A 19,946-nucleotide genomic window follows, 5' to 3' on the forward strand; every position below is an offset into this window, starting at 1 on the left:
TGTCCAGAATTAAACCTTTTAGGGAGATGCCAAGCCATATTAAACTCATGGTCATGGATTGTTTTCCCATAATTAAATGAGATTTTTGTATGATAACTGCAGTGTGTTGTCATATAATTTTATCTGGAAAAGTAACAGAGTATAAATTGAGTAAACCATACACTTCTAGACAATAGCAGGATTTGTCATTATATTGCTGTATGGTAGAGAAGAAATAGGAAGTCACAACACTTCTTTTTCTCAGTATCAAAATTTGTCCATTATCTCTCAGGAAAGCAAACCTAATCTGTGCTATGTGGTATTGCACTCATAAGGAAATATATTATTGTTTTAAGAGTATAAGATGCTTTCCCCTGGTCTCCTGTAGTTTCAAACATTCATGTGTTAAGATAAACACTGTTTCATAAAATTGAATGCAGAATTTAAATGAATTTTTTAATATAAAACACAAAGTTCATAAACTATACCCTCATACGTTTCCTGCTAGACATATTTACTCTTCTCTGCCCTGTAGGGCTAATTCTGATTTGAGAAAGAGAGAAAATGAATATATCACTAGAAATTCTAAGACTCCTTTCAGCAGTAAGCTGTTAACTCCTCTAATGGTGTATTTTTCTGGAGAGGGGGGTGGAGAGAATCTGGTCAAAGAGAATTTTAGCTTTATGTGTAGTCAAATGTTAGAAAAGAAAGTGTATTCATATATTGTGTGTCAGATTAAAATTTAAGTTTAAAAAGCCTGTGATTCTTGGGGGTGCCTGGGTGGCTCAGTCAGTCAAGCAACCGACTTGATTTTGGCTCAGGTCCTGATCCCAGGGTCGTGGAATTGAGCCCTGCCTTGGGCTCAACACTGAGCGTGGAGCCTGCTTAAGATTCTTTCTCTCTCTCCCTCTGTCTCTTAAAAAAAGAAAAAAGTCCTAGGATTCTTGATGGCATTTCCTCTTTTTAAAGTAACATAACCATCAGGGCACCTGTGTGGCCAACTTCTGCTCAGGTCATGATCTCACAGTCGAGCCCTGCATCAAGCTCTCTGCTGTCAGCACAGAGCCTGCCTCGCATCCTCTGCCCCCTTTCTCTCTGCCCCTCCCTCCTCTCAAAAATAAAATAAACATTAAAAATATTTTTTTTAATCCTTAAAGAAAATAAAGTAACATGACCATATTACTGGATGTTGGAAAGTTAAAGTAGAAAGTAATTATTCATAATTCTACCACCCTAACATAATTACTTTGAGTATTTTGGTTTCCTTACAATCTATTTCTTTTTTATCTGGTCTTCTAATATAGTCTGTATAATACTTTCTCATAAATATTTCGTTGAGAACTTTGTAACATGATTAGCAAAATAGCTTTCACATTCTTTTTTGGTTTGCAGAGCACATAAAGAAATACTGATCCCCACAATAACTTTTTTTTTTTTTTTTTTTAGTGTTTATTTATCTTTGAGACAGAGCTTGAGCAGGGGAGGGTCAGAGAGAGAGGAAGACAGGGTATCAGAAGCAGGCTCTGCGTTAACAGCAGAGAGCACAGAGAGCCCAATGCAGAGCTCGAACCCATGAACCGTGAGATCATGACGTGAGCTGAAGTGGGGCGCTTAACCAACTGAGCCGCCCAGGCACCCCTAATATAATTATAGTCTGTATAGTATACTTTCTCGTAAATATTTCGTTGAAAACTTTGTAACGTGATTAACAAAAATAGCTTTCACGTTCTTTTATGGTTTGCAGAGCACGTAAAGAAATATTTATTTGTCCTTTACAACATCTTTTTGAGTTAAGTAGGGAAGGTATCAGCCCCATTTTACATATGAAAGTATTGAAAGCAGATAATCATATAATGCCTCTACTTGGTTGCATAGTGGATTTCTGTTCTTGACAGAAGTAATTTGCACTAACACAAGGAAGTAGATGTATTTAATGCAGAAGGAAGAGCAAAATAAATCATTGTATACATTCTTACTCCCTGGGACCTAGTCCTGCCTTACTGGACAAGTGAGTCTTGCAACAGCAGTAGGCAACTCTGGAAATGCAGATTTTGTCAGATTTTAGTAAATACACTAAACACAAGAATCTTGAGGTGATTTAATTAGTCTGGTTACTCTTCAGTTAGAGTTACAACTAAAGTGGTGTTAAACCTGTTTTTCTGTTACCTGAAAACAAAGGAAACAAAATCATAAGCTTATAATAAACCAGGAAGGTAACATCCATCCACTTGGTCTGAATTGCTTGGGTAGAGTGAGAGCCTAGAGGCCCTGTGTATGAAGGGCAGGCCTTATCATATTGGGTAGGTTACTTAAGGGAAAAATGTTCCTAGGAAACTGGACTTGTAGAGCATGATATATGTCAAATTTGAATTCGGTAGCCATTTGATTTACTAAAGCCCTGAGCATTGTGACAATTTAGGATTTATAAGCAAAATATAGAGGGGCACTTGGGTGGGTGGCTCAGTCGGTTTAACATCTGACTTAAGCTCAGGCCACGGTCTCATGGTTTGTGAGTTCGAGTTCCACGTCAGACTCTGCGCTGACAGCTCAGAGCCTGGAGCCTGCTTCAGATTCTGTGTCTCCCCCTATGCCTGTCTCTCTCTCTCTCTCTCTCTCTCTCTCTCTCTCTCTCTCTCAAAAATCAATAAACATTTTAAAAAATTTTTAATAAATTTAAAAAATAAAAGCAAAATATATAAATATAATTCTGAGTTTTAAATATTCTCCATTTTAAACTGTTATATTAAGTACATTGCAATTGTGTCTTATTTGTTTTGTGAGGACAACTGAATTTCATTTTACTGTTTACAGTAGTGAAGACAATATATTACTGCTGGGCCTCCCTGCATCTAAAGTGTTTTTGGTATTTTGTCTTCAACTTTTGGCTGAAGAAAAATTCCCTACTGCCCAAAGCTCTGTTTTTCTTTTAAGAATTCTCCCTAGGAAGAGAATTTTTTGTGAGTTGATTAAAATGAAGAATGCTTTCTTTGATGGAGTCTCTTTCCTTTTATTACACTATCGTTTTTATAAACAGTTCAATTTTCCTCCTCAAAACATGCCATCTTCTAGTATTCATTGGCTTTGAAAGGGTAAAAGATTTGGGAGTTATTGCTTGTAATAGAAAGGAACATTCTTTCCTTCTCTTCACAGTGTTGTTTCACAGCTGCAGGTTTCAGCTGAAGAGAACAGTGTAAAATGTAAGAAGATAGAGGAGCACTGTTCCTTGAACCAGTAAGGACCCTTACCCTAGAACTGTTAACCAGGAAGTTTTTGTTTGGGTCAAAATACTAGGGACCTTTGTTTCTTCTGCTTTCTCATATTTTGCCTTCCTCAGATTCTAGGCTTGAACCATTTTGTTTTAGAGCAAGAAAGGAATCCTATCTACCTCCTTGATAACGAAAGTAGATTCCAAACATGTGAGTACTCTGTTCTTAGTGTTCCTTCTCAGGCATTCACTCAGCTGGTATTTTCTGTTTCCTTCAGATCTCAGATGTGATTTGTGAATTTATTATGATAATTAACAGTTATCTTAGCTCTTCACTCCATCTGTTCATCTGTATCTCTTCCCTATTTTTCTCATAACATTTAAATAAATAAATAAATAAATAAATAAATAAATAAATAAATATCATTATACACATCAGCTACAACCTTTACTTTTTTTTTTTTTTTTTTTTTTTTACTGTTTGTCCATCTGTCCCCCACTACATCATGAACTATAAAAGGACAAGAATTTCCTGTCAAATCTCATTTAGCACTGTGTCTTCAATGCATGTCATAGTTACATATAATCAACTGTGAAAAGCAGTATTTTTCAGCTTTAAAACTCATTTCAAACTCATTGAAAACTCATTTCCCCTCTTGATAAACATAAAATTCCTCTATTCTAATATACCCTCCATGAGAATCACCCAGAAGTAAGTGAAAAAATATACAAATGTAGTTTCACCAAACAAGAACATTAACTTTCTGCACTTTGTGTACTTAATTGCTTTGGTTTTCCAAATGTAAATTAGATTATAACATTGTGTATCATTGAAAATGCCTTTTTGTATACCTATGGCCTCCCAGAGGGAGTATGCCCTTTATGGCATTCCCCTTCCCCACCTACCTCCCACCCTCCACCCCCCCCACCTCATGCACACCCACTTTTTACTGTTTCATAGTACCCTGGTGTCCCAGGAAATTGTTTGGCAAAGCACTCTACACAGAGTAATGCCAAGTTTTATTGGGTTACTTTAACTCTTAGTTCCGGTGCTAGGCCAGAAGTTGTCCTACTTGGGCAGTTATCTCCTTGTTTACAAATATAAAAGCAGTGGTTAGGTAGTCTGTGTAGGAAGGGCCACTTGGGACCCGCAGTCACCATGAAAAAGCCAGATAGGTGGACTGTGAACTCAAAAGGCAACACCCTGCTTGTAAAATGACAAATTTTGCTTTGGAAGAGGTGTTTATTTTCCCTGTGTCGCTGCTGTGCTTTGCACCAATAATGCAAAACATTGTTTCGAGATGTTTGGGGTTTCCTTTCTCTTCACAACACATTTTGTGTCCTAATGGTAACAATTCTCCATCAAGGTTCCATTGAGGGGAAACAGTTCGTGTACAGTAATCAAACTGTCTAGAAGGAAATCTAAACAGTGCTCAGTTTCTTTTGATGATCTAATACTTCCATATTTTTAAAAGAAAATATCTGACTCAAAAGTTTGTAAAACTTTCACTTCCAAAAATCATAAAGAAGGAAGATTTATGTTTGTTTCTAATTCTGGCCTCGTCTTCCCACTTCTCACTGTTTTGAAAACAGTATCTCTAGACCAAGGACAAAAAGACTATAAAATTCTATAAAGCAGTTCTACATACCACTTGACACTAAGCACAATCTTGGTCACACAGTAAAGGTGCTCAACAAATGCTTGTTGTTGAAATATAAACTCTACAAGCATTTGCATTAAATGAGGCTGGATTATTTCTTTGGTGGCCCCCAAAAACACTATACGATATTTAACTTCACAAAAACTACAAGTAGCGTATTGTCAGTATAGCCCGCCCTTTATCATTAGACAAGTTACGAGTCTGCAGTTGAAATATATGCAGGCCACAACTTATAGATTTTATTCCTAATTTCTTTTCAGTTATTTTGAACTGAGAAATTGGTTCTACCTCCAAAAATACGTCAAGAATCTAACCACTTCTCACCACCTCCACTACTACCACTGTGAGCCAAGCCATCATCTTTCAGATGGATTATTGCAGTAGATTTCCAAATGAACTCCTTACTTCCACCCTTGACCCTCTCCACTCTTCATTCTGTTCTCAAAACAGCAGCCAGAGTGATCCTATAAAAATGTTAGACCCCATGTCTACGTGAGGTTTACTCAAACCCTCTAGTGGCTTCTCTGACTAAAAAGCAAGTCCTTACCATGACTTACAAATCCCTCTGGAGTCTGGTACCCAGTCAGCTCTGGATCTCATCTACTATTTTTGTCCCTATGTCAATCCACCACATTGCCTCCTTCAGTCACTTTCCATTGTACTAGTTGTTCCTCCTGCCTGGACCACTCTGTGCTCACATACATGCATAGCTCTCTGCTTCATCTCCTTCGGGTCTCAGTAAGCTCTTTACTGGCCTCTACTTAAAATTCCAAGCACCCTCTTCCCTTGAACTCTTCCTGGCCTCTCTATGGGCTCTGTGTTTTTCTTAGTACTTATCACTATGACATTATTCATTTTACTTTTTTTTTTATCTTGTTTTTTGTCTGTCTTTCCCAGTATACTGTGAGATATGTGAGGGCAGGGATTTTTGCCTGTTTTGATCTGCACAGTATCCCTAGTGCACAGAAAGTGCCTGGAATGTTAGATGCTCAATAAATATTTGTTGATGAATGAATCCATTTCCTTATTGTTTAATTCCTATACTACCCTAACAACATTTTTAAAAATTACTAATATTTATAGTTATAGGAGCCTATGCTCTAGATTTTAGAAATAGAAAGCCATAGTTTCTGCCCACCCCTGCCTAACCCCCAGCCAGACATACACCTCCTTATACCCTTCTCTTGAAGTAACCCTAAGCCTTATATGTATACTCTAATTATCTCCCCCGTACTAACTACCTCACCCCTCCCAAAAGTAAGTACTTAATTATCTTTTTCCCTCTCATCTACCATATCAAAACCTACAGTGAAAGAGTTCTTAGCTGAATTATACTTAACTGAACCCCAGTTAACTGCCTGATGGGATTAGCCAGTGTTCTTATTTGCTCTGTAAAACATATTGATTAATGCCTACAGCCTACTGACTGCTCTTAGCTTAATGTTCATGGCTGGTAGACAATTCTCTTTGTGCTATCACGAACTCCGGTTAAAGTACTTGCATATCAAAATCAGTTTTATTTATTGTTGTATTTTGTTGTATAGAAACATGTTTATAGGACTATCTTCTTATAAATTATGTAATTATAATACATTAAATATATAATATTTATGGTAATTTTTAATTAATAAACTTTATATTTTATAGTGGTTTTAGGTTCATAACAAAATCTAGCAGAAAGTACTAAGAATTCCCATGTATTCCTTGTCCTCACACATGCCACAACCTCTTCCATTGTCAGCATCCCCAACCAGAGTCGTCCATTTGTTACAGTCAGTGAGCTTACATTGACATAATCATCATCCAAAATCCTAGTTTACATTAGGGTTCACCCTTGGTGTTGTACCTTCTATGGGATTTAACAAACATATGATATATATCCACTGTTGTAGTATTGTACAGAATAGTTCACTGCCCTAAAAATCCTTTGTGTTCTGCCTGTTCACCCCTGCCTCCCCTCTAATCCTGGCAATCACTTATCTTTTTACTATGTGCACAGTTTTGCCTTATCTGGATGTCATATGGTTGGAATCAGAGTATATAGCCTTTTCAGATTGACTTCTTTCACTTAGTAATATGCATTTAAGTTTACTCCATATCTTTTCATGGCTTGATAACTCATTTGTTTTTAGCACTGAATAATAGTCCATTATCTGGATGTGCCACAGTTTATCAGCTTGCCTACTGAAAGACATCATGATTGTGTCCAAATTTTGATGTTATGAATAAAACTGCTATAAACATTCATGTGCAGGTTTTTAGTGAACGTAGGTTTTTAGTTCCTTTGAGTAAATACCAAGGAATGCAATTGCTGGTAAGGAAAGTGAATAGTTTTGGGGCACCTGGGTGACTCAGTTAAGTGGCTGACTCTTGATTTTAGCTCATGTCATGATCTCACAGTTCATGGTATCGAGCCCCATGTCAGGCTCTGAGCTGGGCATGGAGCCTGCTTAAGAATCTCTCTGTCCCTCTCCCTGTACCCCTTCCCTATTCATAATCTCTCTCTCTCTCTCTCTCTCTCTCTCTCTCTCTCTCTCTCTCAAAAAAAAAAAAAAAAAAAAAAGAAAGAAAGAAAAAAGAATATGACACACCAAATGGTCTTCCATAGTGGCTGACCCATTTTGTGTTCATTCCCACCAACAATGAATAGAGTTCCTGTTCTAAATCCACATCAGCATTTGGTGTTGTCACTGTTTTGGATTTTTTTTTAATTTTTTTTTTAATGTTCATTTATTTTTTGAGAGAGAGACAGAACACGAACAAGGGAGGGGCAGCACAGAACCTGAAGCAGGCTCCGTGCTCTGAGCTGTCAGTGCAGAACCCAATGCCCAGCTCTAACTCACAAACCGCCAAGATCATGACCTGAGCTGAAGTTGGATGCTTAACAGACTGAGCTACCCAGGTACCCCTGTGTTGGATTTTTAATAGCCATTGTAATCATTTTAATAGCTATGTAGTTGTATCTCGTTTTAATTTTCAGTTTCTTAATGATGTGATATTGAACATCTTTTCGTGTGCCTACTTGCCATCTGTATATTTTCTTTGATGAGGAGTCTGTTCAAGTCTTTTGCCCATTTTTAAAATGAATTGTTTATTTCTTACTGTTAAGATTTACGAGTTCTTTGTGTATTTTTGGTAAAAGTTTTTTTATCAAATGTGTCTTCTGCATATACTTTCTCCCAAATCTGTGGCTTGTCTCCTCATTCTTTTGACATTGTCCTTTTCAGAGGAACAGTTTTTCATTATAATGAAGTCCAGCTTATAAGTTCTTTCTTTCATGGATCATGCCTTTGTTGTTTTGTGTAAAAAGTCATTGCCATACCCAAAATCATCTAGATTTTCTCTATGTTATCCTGTAGGAATGTTGTAGTTCTGTGCTTTACATTTAGATTTCTGATCTATTTTGAGTTACTTTTTGTGAAGGGTGTAAGGTCTGTGTCTAGATTCTTTTTTTTTTAATGTTTATTTACTTTTGAGAGAGAGACAGAATGAGAGCAGAGGTGGGGGTGGGGGGCGGGCAGAGAGGGAGACAGAATCCAAAGCAGGCTCCAGCCTCTGAGCTGTCAGCACAGATCCAACGTGGGGCTCAAACCCACAAACTGCGAGATCATGACCTGAGCCAAAGTTGGACACTTAACTGACTGAGCCACCCAGGCACCCCTCCAGCACCATTTGTTAAGAGACAGTCTGCTTTATTGTATTGCCTTTGTTTCTTTGTCAGAGATGGGTTGACTATTTTTATATGGGTTTATTTCTGGACTCTCTATTCTATTCCATTGATCTATTTGTCTTGTCTTTTACCAGTACCACACTATCTTGATTATTGTAACTTAATAGGAAATCTTGAAGTTAGGTACTGTTGGTCTCCCACCTTTGTTCTTCTCCTTCAGTATTGAGTTGGCTATTTTGGGTCTTGTGCCTCTCCATATAAACTTTAGAATCATTTTTTTTACATCCACAAAATAACTTGCTGGGATTTTTACTGAAATTGAGTTGAATCTATATATCAAGCTGAAAAGAACTGGCATCTTGACAATATTGAGTTTTCCTGTTCGTTAACACAGAATATTTCTCCACTTATTTATTACTTCTTTGGCATCTTTCATCAGAGTTTTAGGGTTTTTCTCATATAGGCCTCATAGATCTTACCTAAGTACTTCATTTTGGGGAATGCTTATATAAATGGTAATGTGTTTTTAATTTCAAATCCTACTTGTTCATTGCTGATACATACTGCATTGTATTGCATGATGCAGTTAACGTCTATATATTAACCTAGTATCCTGCAGCCTTGCTATACTCGCTTATTAGTTTCAGGAGTTTTTGTCAATTCATTCAGATTTTCTACATATTCAATCATGTCATCTCTGAACAAAGAGTTATTTCTAACTTCCCAATCTATATATCTTTCATTTGCTTTTCGTGATTTATTGCATTAGCTAGGACTTCCACTATAATGTTGGAAAGCTTTTGGGGTGGGGGCTGGACATCTTTGCTTCGTCCCTGGTTTTGGAGGAGAAGCTTTATGTTTCTCACCGTGAATTTTGGTATTAGCTGTAGGGTTTTTCAGGTGTTCTTTATCAAGTTGAAGAAGTCTCTTCTATTCCTAGTTTGCTGAGAATTTGTATCATGAATGGGTGTTAGATTTTATCAAATGCTTTTTCTGTATCTGATCATGTGATTCTTCTTTATCCTATGGATATAATGGATTACATTAATTAATTTTTGAATGTTGAACCTGCATTACATATCTATGATGAATTTCACTTGGTCATGGTGTATAATTCTTTTTATACATTGTTTGATTCACTTTGCTAATATTCTGTTGAGGATTTTTATATCTATGTTCATGAGAGCTATTGGTCTATATTTTTCTGTGTGTAATGTCTTTGTTTGGATATTAGAGTGATGCTAGCCACATAAAATGAATTAGAAAGTATTCTTTCTGCTTCTGTTCTCTGAAAGAGATTGTCAAAGATTGTTAATTTCTTCCTTAAATGTTTAGTAGAATTCACCAGTGAACCCATCTGTGTCTGCTTTCTGTTTTGGAAAGTTATTAACTATTGATTCAATTTATTTAATAGATAGGTCTAATCAGATTGTCTGTTTCTTTGTGAGTTTTAGCAGATTGTATCTTTCAAAGAATTGGTTCATTTCATCTTTGTTATCACTTTATGCCCACAAAGTTGTCCATAGTATTCCTTTATTATCCTTTTAATGTCCATGAGATCTATAGTAGTGTCCCCTCTTTCATTTCTTACAATAGTAATTTGTGTCATTCCTCTTTTATTCTTAGTTAGCCTGGCCAGAGGCTGACTGATTGACCTTTTATTATTTAAAAAGAATTTTTTTTTAATATTTATTTATTTTTGAGACAGAGAGAGACAGAGCATGAACAGGGGAGGGTCAGAGAGAGAGGGAGACACAGAATCTGAAACAGGCTCCAGGCTCCGAGCTGTCAGCACAGAGCCCGACGCGGGGCTCGAACTCACGGACCGCGAGATCATGACCTGGGCTGAAGTCGGACGCTCAACCGACTGAGCCACCCAGGCGCCCCCTGATTGACCTTTTAAAAATTTTTTTTTTTTCAACATTTTTTATTTATTTTTGGGACAGAGAGAGACAGAGCATGAACGGGGGAGGGGCAGAGAGAGAGGGAGACACAGAATCGGAAACAGGCTCCAGGCTCCGAGCCATCAGCCCAGAGCCTGATGCGGGGCTCGAACTCATGGACCGCGAGATCGTGACCTGGCTGAAGTCGGAGGCTTAACCGACTGCGCCACCCAGGCGCCCCATGATTGACCTTTTAAAAGAACCACCTTTTGGTTTTGCTGATTTTTCTTGATTGACTTCCTATTTTCAGTTTTACTGATTTCTTTTTTTTTTTTAACATTTTAAAGTTTGTATATTTATTTCTTTTAAGAGAGAAGGAGAAAGAGCAGGGGAGGTGAAGAGAGAGAATCCCAAGCAGGCCCCATGCTGTCAGCATAGAGCCCAATGTAGGGCTTGATCCCATGAACCTTGAGATCATGACTTGAGCCGAGATCAAAAGTTGGACATTCAACCAACTGAGCCACCCAGGCGCCCCTCAATTTTACTGATTTCTTCTCTAATTTTTATTATATCTTATCTTGTGCTTACTTTGAATTTAATGTGCTCTATGTTTTCCAGTTTCCTAAAGTAAAAGCTTAGATTATGGATTTTAAATCTTTCTTGTTTTCTAATATATGCATTCAGTGCTGTAAATTTACTTTTAAGCACTGCTTTTGCTGCATCTCACAAATTTTCATAAACTGTATTTTCTTTTTTTTCTTTAATATTAATGTATTTATTTTGAGCAAGAACATGACAGGGGGAGGGGCAGAGAGAGAGGGAGAGAGAGAATCCCAAGCAGGCTCCGTGCTGTCAGCACAGAACCTGACATGGGGCTCTTTTCCACAATCTGTGAGATTATGACTTGAGCTGAAAGCACGACTTGGACATTCAACTGACTGAGCCACTCAGGCACCCCCATAAATTATAATTTCATCTTTTTTTAGTTGAAAGTATTTTTAAATTTCTCTTGGTTTCTTCTTTGACTCGTGTTATTTATAAGTATGTTGTTTAATTTCCAAGTATTTTAGGATTTTCCAGCCTTCTTTCTGTTACTGATTTCTAGGTTAATTTCATTGTGGTCTGAAAGTAAACATTATATGAATTCTATTATTTTAAATTTAAGATATGTTTTGGTATATCTTGGTGAATGTGCCATGTGAGCTTGAGAAAAATATGTAATCTGCTGTTGTTAGATGAAGTAGTCCTACAGATATCAATTATATCCAATTGATATACGGTGCTGTTGAGTTCAACATTGTTCTTAATGATTTTCTGTCTTCTTAAATATCTATTTCTGTTACAGGCGTGTTAAAGTCTCTAGCTATAATTGTGGATTCATCTGTTTCTCCTTGCACTTCTATTAGTTTTTGCCTCACCTGTTTTGACCCTCTGTGGTTAGACATATAAATATTAAAGATTATTATGTCTTCTTTGATTGTCCCCTGGCATTATGTAATGCCCCTCTTTCTCCCTGATCACTTTCTTTGATCTGAAATCTGCTCTGTCTGAAATTAATATAGCTACTCTCTCTTTCTTTTAATTGGTATCATATCATTTCCATTCCTTCTTCTCTGATCCTTCTCTTGCTCTCTATCACAGTTTTCTGGCTTTCTTTAGTGATACATTTGGATTTCTTTCTCTTTATTCTTTGTGCATCTATTTCTGGTTTTTGATTTATAATTACCATTAGGTTTGTATATCACATCTTCTGCATATAGCAGTATATATTAAGTTGATGGTCACTTAAGTTTGAACCCAGTCTTTCCCCTTTCTCTCCCCCATGTTTTAGGTGTATGATACCGTATTTTACATTATTTTCTTTTGTGAATCCCTTGATTGACTTCTACAAATATACTTATTTTTACTACCTTTGTATTTCCTACTTTTATTTCTCTTACTTATAGTCTTTCCTTTCCACTCAAAGATTCCCCTTTAACATTTGTTGTAGGGCTGGTTTAGTGGTCATTATCCTTTAGCTTTTGTCTAAGAAAGTCTTTATCATTCCCTACTATTGGGAATGATAACCTTGCTAAATAGTATATTCTTGGCTACAGATTTTTTCCTTTCAATACTTTGAATGTATCATGCCATTCCCTTCTGGCCTGCAAAGTTTCTACAGAAAAATCCACTTATAGCCTTATGGGGTTTTCCTTGTGTGTAACATTTCCCAGGAAAAGTCTTCTTTTCTCTTGCTGCTTTTAAAATTCTCTTTTAATCACTACTTTTTGACATTTTAATTACTGTGTGTCTTGGTGTAGACTTCCTAGGGTTGATTTTTGTTGGGGGAATTTCTCTGCCTTCTGGATCTGGATATCTGTTTCCTTACAGAAGTTTTCAGCTATTATTTCTTCAAATAAATTTTGTGCCCCTTGTTTCTCTCTTCTCCTGGGACCCCTATAATGTGAATGTTGTTATACTTGATGGAGTCACTGAGTTCCCTAAGTCTATTCTCATTTTGCATAATTTTTTTTCTCACCTGCTCAGCTTGGTTACTTTCCATTACTCTGTCTCCCAGATCATTAATTCATTCCTCTGCTCTTTCTAGCCTGCTGTTTATTTCATCTAGTTAATTTTTAATTTCATTTATTGTGTTCGTCATCTCTGATTGGTTCTTTTTTATCTCTATTTTAAGGGTCTCACTGATGTTCTCCATTCTTTTCTCAAGTCCAGTGAGTATCTTTATGATCATTACTTTAAATTCTCTATCAGGGGGAGCCTAGGTGGCTCAGTCAGTCAAGCATCCAACTTCGGCTCAGTTCATGATCTCACGGTTCACGAGTTCGAGGCCGGCATCAGACTCTCTGCTGTCAGAACAGAGCCCACTTTGGATCCTCTATCCTCCTCTCTCTCTGCAACTTCCCCGCTTTCACGTGTGCTCTTTCTCTCTCAAAATTAAATAAATATTTTCTTTAAAAAGAGTGAATAGAGGTTTGTGTGGTTAGAGGTCAGTTGTAGAAGTAATTGAGAAAGCTGAAATGACAGGAAATAGTGGTCAGACACATTTGAATTTGAGGTTGGTTAGCAAAATGACATGATTTTGAAAAGAATTGAAAGTTTTATATAAGGGTTTAATGTGGACAAAGAAGGCAGAATCCCACCTCTCAACTCAGGTATGTGATGGGAGGGAATGTTGTGCATCTCCATGAAAGAACTTAATGAAGTGGGATTAACATATGTAAAGTAAGGAAAGGTTGCTTGAAAAGAGCCAGCCCCAGAAAATCTAGGTATAAATTAGGCTTCCAGCACTGTCCAACACATTTGGAGTAATGTAGTCTCATTGTTGAAATCATCCCTTTTGTTGGGAAGGGTTACTAGGAAAATCTTAGTTGAAAAACATTTCTTAAGCTCCACCTATATTGACCAAAGCAATGTTCTGAATATAGTTTGGCCCCCCATATTACTACAGGGAGAAAATGTGTTGATTGGCCAATAAATACCTAGTGTGCTTAAGATAATTATCATTATAATTTTTATAATTGTCATTAAAATATCTTAAATTGGCATCATGTTTTATGCATCCATTTTTTTCAGTGAGTGGTTAGTGTTAGAGGGAATTTTTGGATTTCCAAAGCTACAGTCTGGACCCTGGTTTAAACTATAAGCCTCAACGTAATACCATTTTTTTGAGGCCTCCTGGTAGAAGCCTTCACTTGGTACAGAACCTGTCTGCCAGGAAACATCTGCATGATATGCTTACTTATGTAAACTGCAGCAGAGAACCAGATTTGTATGTTGCTTTGTCTTTGTGCATATTTCTCTTCTTTTCCCTTCCAGAGTAGCATTCATTACATTTCTTAAGTGCTTCACATAGAATTTCAAAGTTCAGTTTGACCTCTGTACTGAGACATTATCAGACACAGATGCTACACTGAGAGGCTTTTTGGCAATCAATGGCTTAGTAGCCGTGATTCAGTTTGAATCACCCCCTCATGGACCATATGAAAGCAGAACCTTTCAGGATCCCAGCCATATTCTTGGGAATCATTTTCTTTTCCAACTTATTGGACTAGTTTAGAAGCTTTTGGATTTTCCTGGACTTTTTCCTCATTTCCTTCTTTTGTTGATCTTGGCCCCTTAACCTTCCACCCACTTTATTACTCATTTCTTAGGGACCTGACTACTCAGTAACACTAGAGAAAATATATCTGAAGCCATATGGGTTCAGTAAAACAAACTTAAGAAAAAGAAGCAAGACATTTGTGTTCTCTCAACTTCCTTTGTTTATATGATCTGTTTATATGTTGCTAAGGTTGTGTTGTCCAGCTGCCTCCCAATCTTGCTCCCAATACCTCAACAATGACCGAAGAGAACTGGGAAACACTTGAAGACGGTCATGTTGGCACAGAGAATGAAAAGAGTTCATTTGGCGCCACCACCCCCACCCCCCCCCACCCCCCGCCAGATAATATATCACCTTTGAGGTTCAGTAAGAGATGCCAGGAACTTCAAATGCTGAATCTTAAAGTTATTGAAAGGCCATTTACTTTTAGGGAGACTTTAATAAGAAGCCAGCTAAATGGGTCCTTTTAAGGTTTGGGAGTGAATACCTATTTGAATGTTTTCCTGTGGTTTACAGTTAGACTGTATGGCATTTAATTGATTAGGGGTTTTTTTTGGTAAGATGAATATCAGTGTAAGGTGATGTTAGCAGCCCTTAAAGCCCAGGCTCTAATCTGGTCTGTGCATAATGTGAATTAAAATCAAATTAAAATGTAAATACACCTATGTCAGGATTATTCTAGAAAACATCTAGAATGGAATGTTGCAGTATTTGTCAGAGCCCCTTGTAAATCCCCTTGTCTTGAAGGAATTGAGAAGGGTTAGCAAGCTTCCTGGCACATGGAATAAACTCCTGATTGAGTCTGAAGTTTCTCTCTCTGCTTTCCATGCTCTACCCACTGCAATGGGTATTAGTCATACAGAGATGCATTTTTTCACATTAAGCTATTTATGAAACCGGTCTGCTAAATAAAAATTTAGAAGCAAAAACAAGAAAATAAGAATAAGAAATAAGCCATCAGTGTCACCATTTTTGAAGTAAATTATTCTATTGAACATTTAGAATTTGGTGTCAGTGTCGTCTGCATCTTCCTCTGGTTTCCACCTCAGTGGGATGAATCCTAGCTCTGCTTGGGCTGCCCTGCTTTCCTCTTAATTGCAGTTTCACTAGGTCTCCTCAGCAGCAGCCCCTGAAATAACTGCTGAGGGAGCTCCTAAGTGAATTCTCATAATTTGCTTCTCAATTCTCCCCGCTTGATTGAAGCACTCTCTTTCTTGAGTGGTTTGCAGTTCCCCTTAAGTGGTTACTGTTTGGGGTCACTGTTGAATGTTTTGTTTGAATATCACTTTCACGATGAATGGAAGGCTACTGCTTTTGGCTCTATGGGGTGATACCACCATTGGTGGTGAGCCTTGAAAGAGAAAAATCTTTCTTTGTAGTGAGATGCTAAGTGAAATTACTCTCTTTGTCACTTTGTCCTTTTATCCTTTCAGTCTGATAACCTTCAAGTTCTTGTAATTTATTTTGTTTTCTTCAATTAAGCTTAGTTGTTTCCTGTACCCAGGTGCATGCTATTTCCGTTGGTCGTCATGGTGATGTGGAACATATTTCTGACCTGGAAGTGAGGTTTCTTTACCTCTGCTCCACATCAGTATGCCTTCCAGCCTCCACTTCCTTTGCATTATTTCCTTTTGGAGGGCTCAGTTTGTTACCACTTAATCTAAGGATGATTCATCTGGGACTGAGACCCAGTAATGCTGTAATAACAATACCTTGCTTTATGTAATAATACTCAAAGCACTTACCATCTTAGCCTTTCTCTGTTTATGAAGCTCTTTCAGTTTAATCCTTCACAATAACCCTGTGGGTCAAGTCAGCAATCTTGTATGTGTCTAAGATGGTGAAATAATATCTCATAGAAGTTGAATAACTTGTTCAGGGTTGCTGTTACTCTGTGCTTCTGACTTACTCTGCTCAACAGTTTTTACAGTAAATGAAGAATATTTTTGAAGGTATTCTTGATGAACAAAAAGGAATTTCCAAACTCTGTCCCATTTATTAAAATCTAATGCTTTTTAGTCTAGTCGGTCAGTAAGAACCCATTAACCAGTGTTTAAATTGATTTATGTCCAAATCAAGAAAATAAACATTTAGGTCCATTTCTATTCTGCTGCTGATGTGATAAATTTAAGGAAGGCTGGCTTATATTAATGGAACTTCAACTGGAAGTAATTAAGCCATTATAATTATTTTCTTATTGTCTCTTCCTTTCAGAGAGATGGAAACCTTGATGACGGGCTCTACCCTGCCACCCCTTTTTGCAGAGGAAGATGGCTCCAAGGAGAGTAATGATCTGGCCACAACTGGGTAAGCAGCTGCTCTGGGACACTGGGCCTCCACCAAGCTTTAAAACAAAGCTTCTGATAATGGATGAGGTGCTAAAGAGACTGTTTTATATCATAAAACCAGAAGTTATGTTTGTTAGGCTTCACAAAAGAGAGAGTGAGAGCCATTGTAAGCTGCTTTGTGATCTGCATTCAGCTGTCATTTGCCGTGTTCTGGTGCCTGTGAACTGGCACAGCAATATGTGGATCTAGGAAACATCAGTTCCTCCTGGTTAAGAGAATTACATAGCTACCATTAAGTAAATAACCTGCCACAGGGCTAGCTCTAAAAATCAAGTTCATTTTCTGTTTGAATTGCCACAGATATGAAAATAATTTTTCCCCCAGAGGTCTGATTTTTTTTTTTTTTAAGATCAGATTTTTTTAATATGGCTCTTTATTCAAGATGCCTAGGAGCTCTGACTTGACTGACTTCTCTTCCTTTCTTCCCCCCCATCTCCTTTCTTTGGTATTTTTTGGGCAGATGTATAAAGGAATATAGAAAAGCACTAATAGCAATAGTCCCTCTTCCCTCGAAAATCTCTGTTCCACTTGAATTTTTATCTTTTCTATTTAGAAGTTATTTGCCACGGAAGAAATACATTCACTGATTGAAGTGCTAGCTAATCCCTGCGATGAATTATTTTAATATTCTTTAGAGCTCTTGAAAAATGGACTAGACTTTGTAATTATTCTGTTTTCTTACCTCACATATATTTCTTCGTTACTATCTGCCTTCTGACGTTACTATTCAGATAAAGCTGTTCTCCAAGACTTTTCTAAAAGTTGCCTAGTTGTTAAATCCAATTCATTCAAGAAAAATTTTCTGAGTGTCTCCTATGTGCCAGACACTGTTCTAGGCACTGGATACTAAGCAATGAACAAAGCAGACAAAAATACCAATCCCCGTAGAGCTTAAATTCTACTGGGGACATCAGGGAGTAAACAGGATAATTAAGTAAAATACATACTATGTTGTTAAAAACTATAGATTAACAAAGCAGGGAAGAGGGTTGGGAAGGCTTTGGGGTGCAGTCTTAGATAAGATGGCCCAGAAATGCTTTCAAAGTGAATTGAATAAAGACCTGAAGGAAGCAAGGTAGCTAGCATGCAGTTATCTGGGGAAGATTATTCTAGGCAGAAGGAAAAGGAAGTGCAAAAACCCTGGGTTAGAAATGTTTTTACCTTTTAGAAGTACCCAGGAAGCCAGTGTAGCTGGAGCAGAGTATATATACCAAGGGGAAGGTAGTAGAGGACTACATCGGTGCTTTCTGAGTCAGAAAGTCTGAGTGAGGGCTAGAGATTTTACATGGTAGTATGTTCCCAGGCAATGTCAGTGCTGCTGGTATGAGGGCCATACTTTTGAGTAGCAAGGACTAGACCATGTACGATCTTATAGGTCAGAGTAAGCACTTTTAACTGGCACTCTGAGAGAGGTGAGAAAGCATTGGAGGATTTTGAGCAGAATGATCTGATATTTATTTTTTAATAGGATCCCTGTGGCTGTTATATTGAGAATAGAGTGAAGGGAGCAGGGGCTGAAGCAAGGAGACGAGTTAAGCTCCTGAAATAATTCAAGTGAGAGATGATGAGTTAAACAACATCACTAGTGACAAGAGTATTTTTGTTGGAGTAGTAGGGGTGAGCCTCATTGGAGAGGGTTTCAGGGATAATGGGAATGGGGTTTGGTGCCATGTAGAATTTGACGTATATTTTGAAGATAAACCAAGTTAAGATTTGCTTGAAAAACCAGATGAGATGTGAGAAGGGAGAAAAAAGCAATCAAGGACAACTCCAAACTGTTGGCCTAAGTGACCGAAGGGATGACTTAGATGGGGAAAACTAAGCAGGAGATTTTAAATTTGAGATGCTTGCTAGATATCCAAGCAGAAATGTCAAATAGACAGCTTGATATAGGACTTAGGGGTTAGGGGAGGTCTAGACTAGAAAAAGAAACACGGGAATCATCGGCATATACCTGATATTTAAAGCCAGAGACTGGCTGAGATCACTGAAGAAATGAGCACTATGTAGATAGAAAAGAGAAGAGATCTAATGCCTGAGCTCTGGGATACACTAGCATTTAAGCCAGGCAGAAGAGGAAAAGTCAACAAAGAACACTAAAGGGAATAGCTAAAAAGGTAGCAGAAAAACCAGAGGAGTGCCATGTCCTGGAAAACAAGTTAAAAAAAGGTATTTCAAGAGGAAGAGATCAACTGTGTTAAAAACTTTTGGAAAATCGGGTGAGATGAAGGCTGAGAAATGATGCGGAATTTAGCATGGAGGGCATTGGTGACTTTTATAAGAGTCGTAAGTACACATGTCCTTTGGGTTACGTTTAAGAGAGAATGAAAGAAGAGAAATTGAAGCCAATAGATATAAACAATTCTTTTCAGAGTACAGATCTTCCTCAGCTTACCATGGGGTTACCTCCAGGTAAACCCATAGTAAATTGAAAATACCATTGGTCAGAAATGCACTTAATGCACCTAACCTACCGAACATCATAGCTTAGCCTAGCCTACCTTCAGCGTGCTCAGAACGCTTACATTAGCCTACGGTTAGGCAAAATCATCCAGCACAAAGCCTAAAGTGTTGAATATCTGTAATTTGTTGAATATTATACTGAAAGTGAAAACAACACTTGTATGGATACAGAATGGTCATAACGGTATCAGTTATTTACTCTGGTGATTGCGAGGCTGACCAGGAGCTGAGGCTCACTGCAGCTGCCCAGCATTGTGAGAGAGGACCACGCAGCGTATCACTAAGCTCAAGAAAAGATCCAAATACAAAAGTCCAAGTGTGGTGTCTACTGAATCTATCTCACGTTCCCACCATCGTCAAGTTGAAAAATCATAAATCAAACTGTCTTAAGTTGGGGATGGTCTCTATGAATAATTCTGTAATGGAAAAGAGAAAAATGAAGTGGGATCCAGAAAGTGCTTTTTGTTTTGTTTCATTTTGTTTTAAGGTAACAAGGTAAGAGTAAAAAATGTCACATTTGCTTGCTGACTAGGCTGATCCAGTGGACAAGGAAGAATTGGTAATGCAGGAGAGGGCAGAATTGCTAAAAACCTGTCTTTGAGTAGGCTAAATGCTGTGGGGTCCATGGCACAAAT

The 19,946-nt window shown here is 37.6% G+C and overlaps 2 protein-coding genes across 9 annotated transcripts in view; one reads left to right on the plus strand and one right to left on the minus strand.

Moving 5' to 3' along the window:
• PEAK1 (pseudopodium enriched atypical kinase 1) overlaps window positions 1–19,946 on the minus strand; it is a 370,979-nt gene that overhangs the window by 338,855 nt on the left and 12,178 nt on the right. The window lies entirely within an intron of this gene.
• HMG20A (high mobility group 20A) overlaps window positions 1–19,946 on the plus strand; it is a 68,824-nt gene that overhangs the window by 25,573 nt on the left and 23,305 nt on the right. Inside the window, exons 1-2 of one of the 2 annotated variants that reach the window (XM_042941342.1) lie at window positions 13,090–13,109; window positions 16,715–16,807. In XM_042941342.1, coding sequence (XP_042797276.1) covers window positions 16,719–16,807 — 89 coding nt within the window. In that variant the 5' untranslated portion in view covers window positions 13,090–13,109; window positions 16,715–16,718. Of the gene's footprint in view, window positions 1–13,089; window positions 13,110–16,714; window positions 16,808–19,946 lie in introns of those variants that run through there. The other variant, XM_042941340.1, reaches the window with a different exon arrangement.

This window comes from Panthera leo, chromosome B3 (genome assembly GCF_018350215.1).
Source record: "Panthera leo isolate Ple1 chromosome B3, P.leo_Ple1_pat1.1, whole genome shotgun sequence".
Lineage (NCBI taxonomy): Eukaryota > Metazoa > Chordata > Mammalia > Carnivora > Felidae > Panthera > Panthera leo.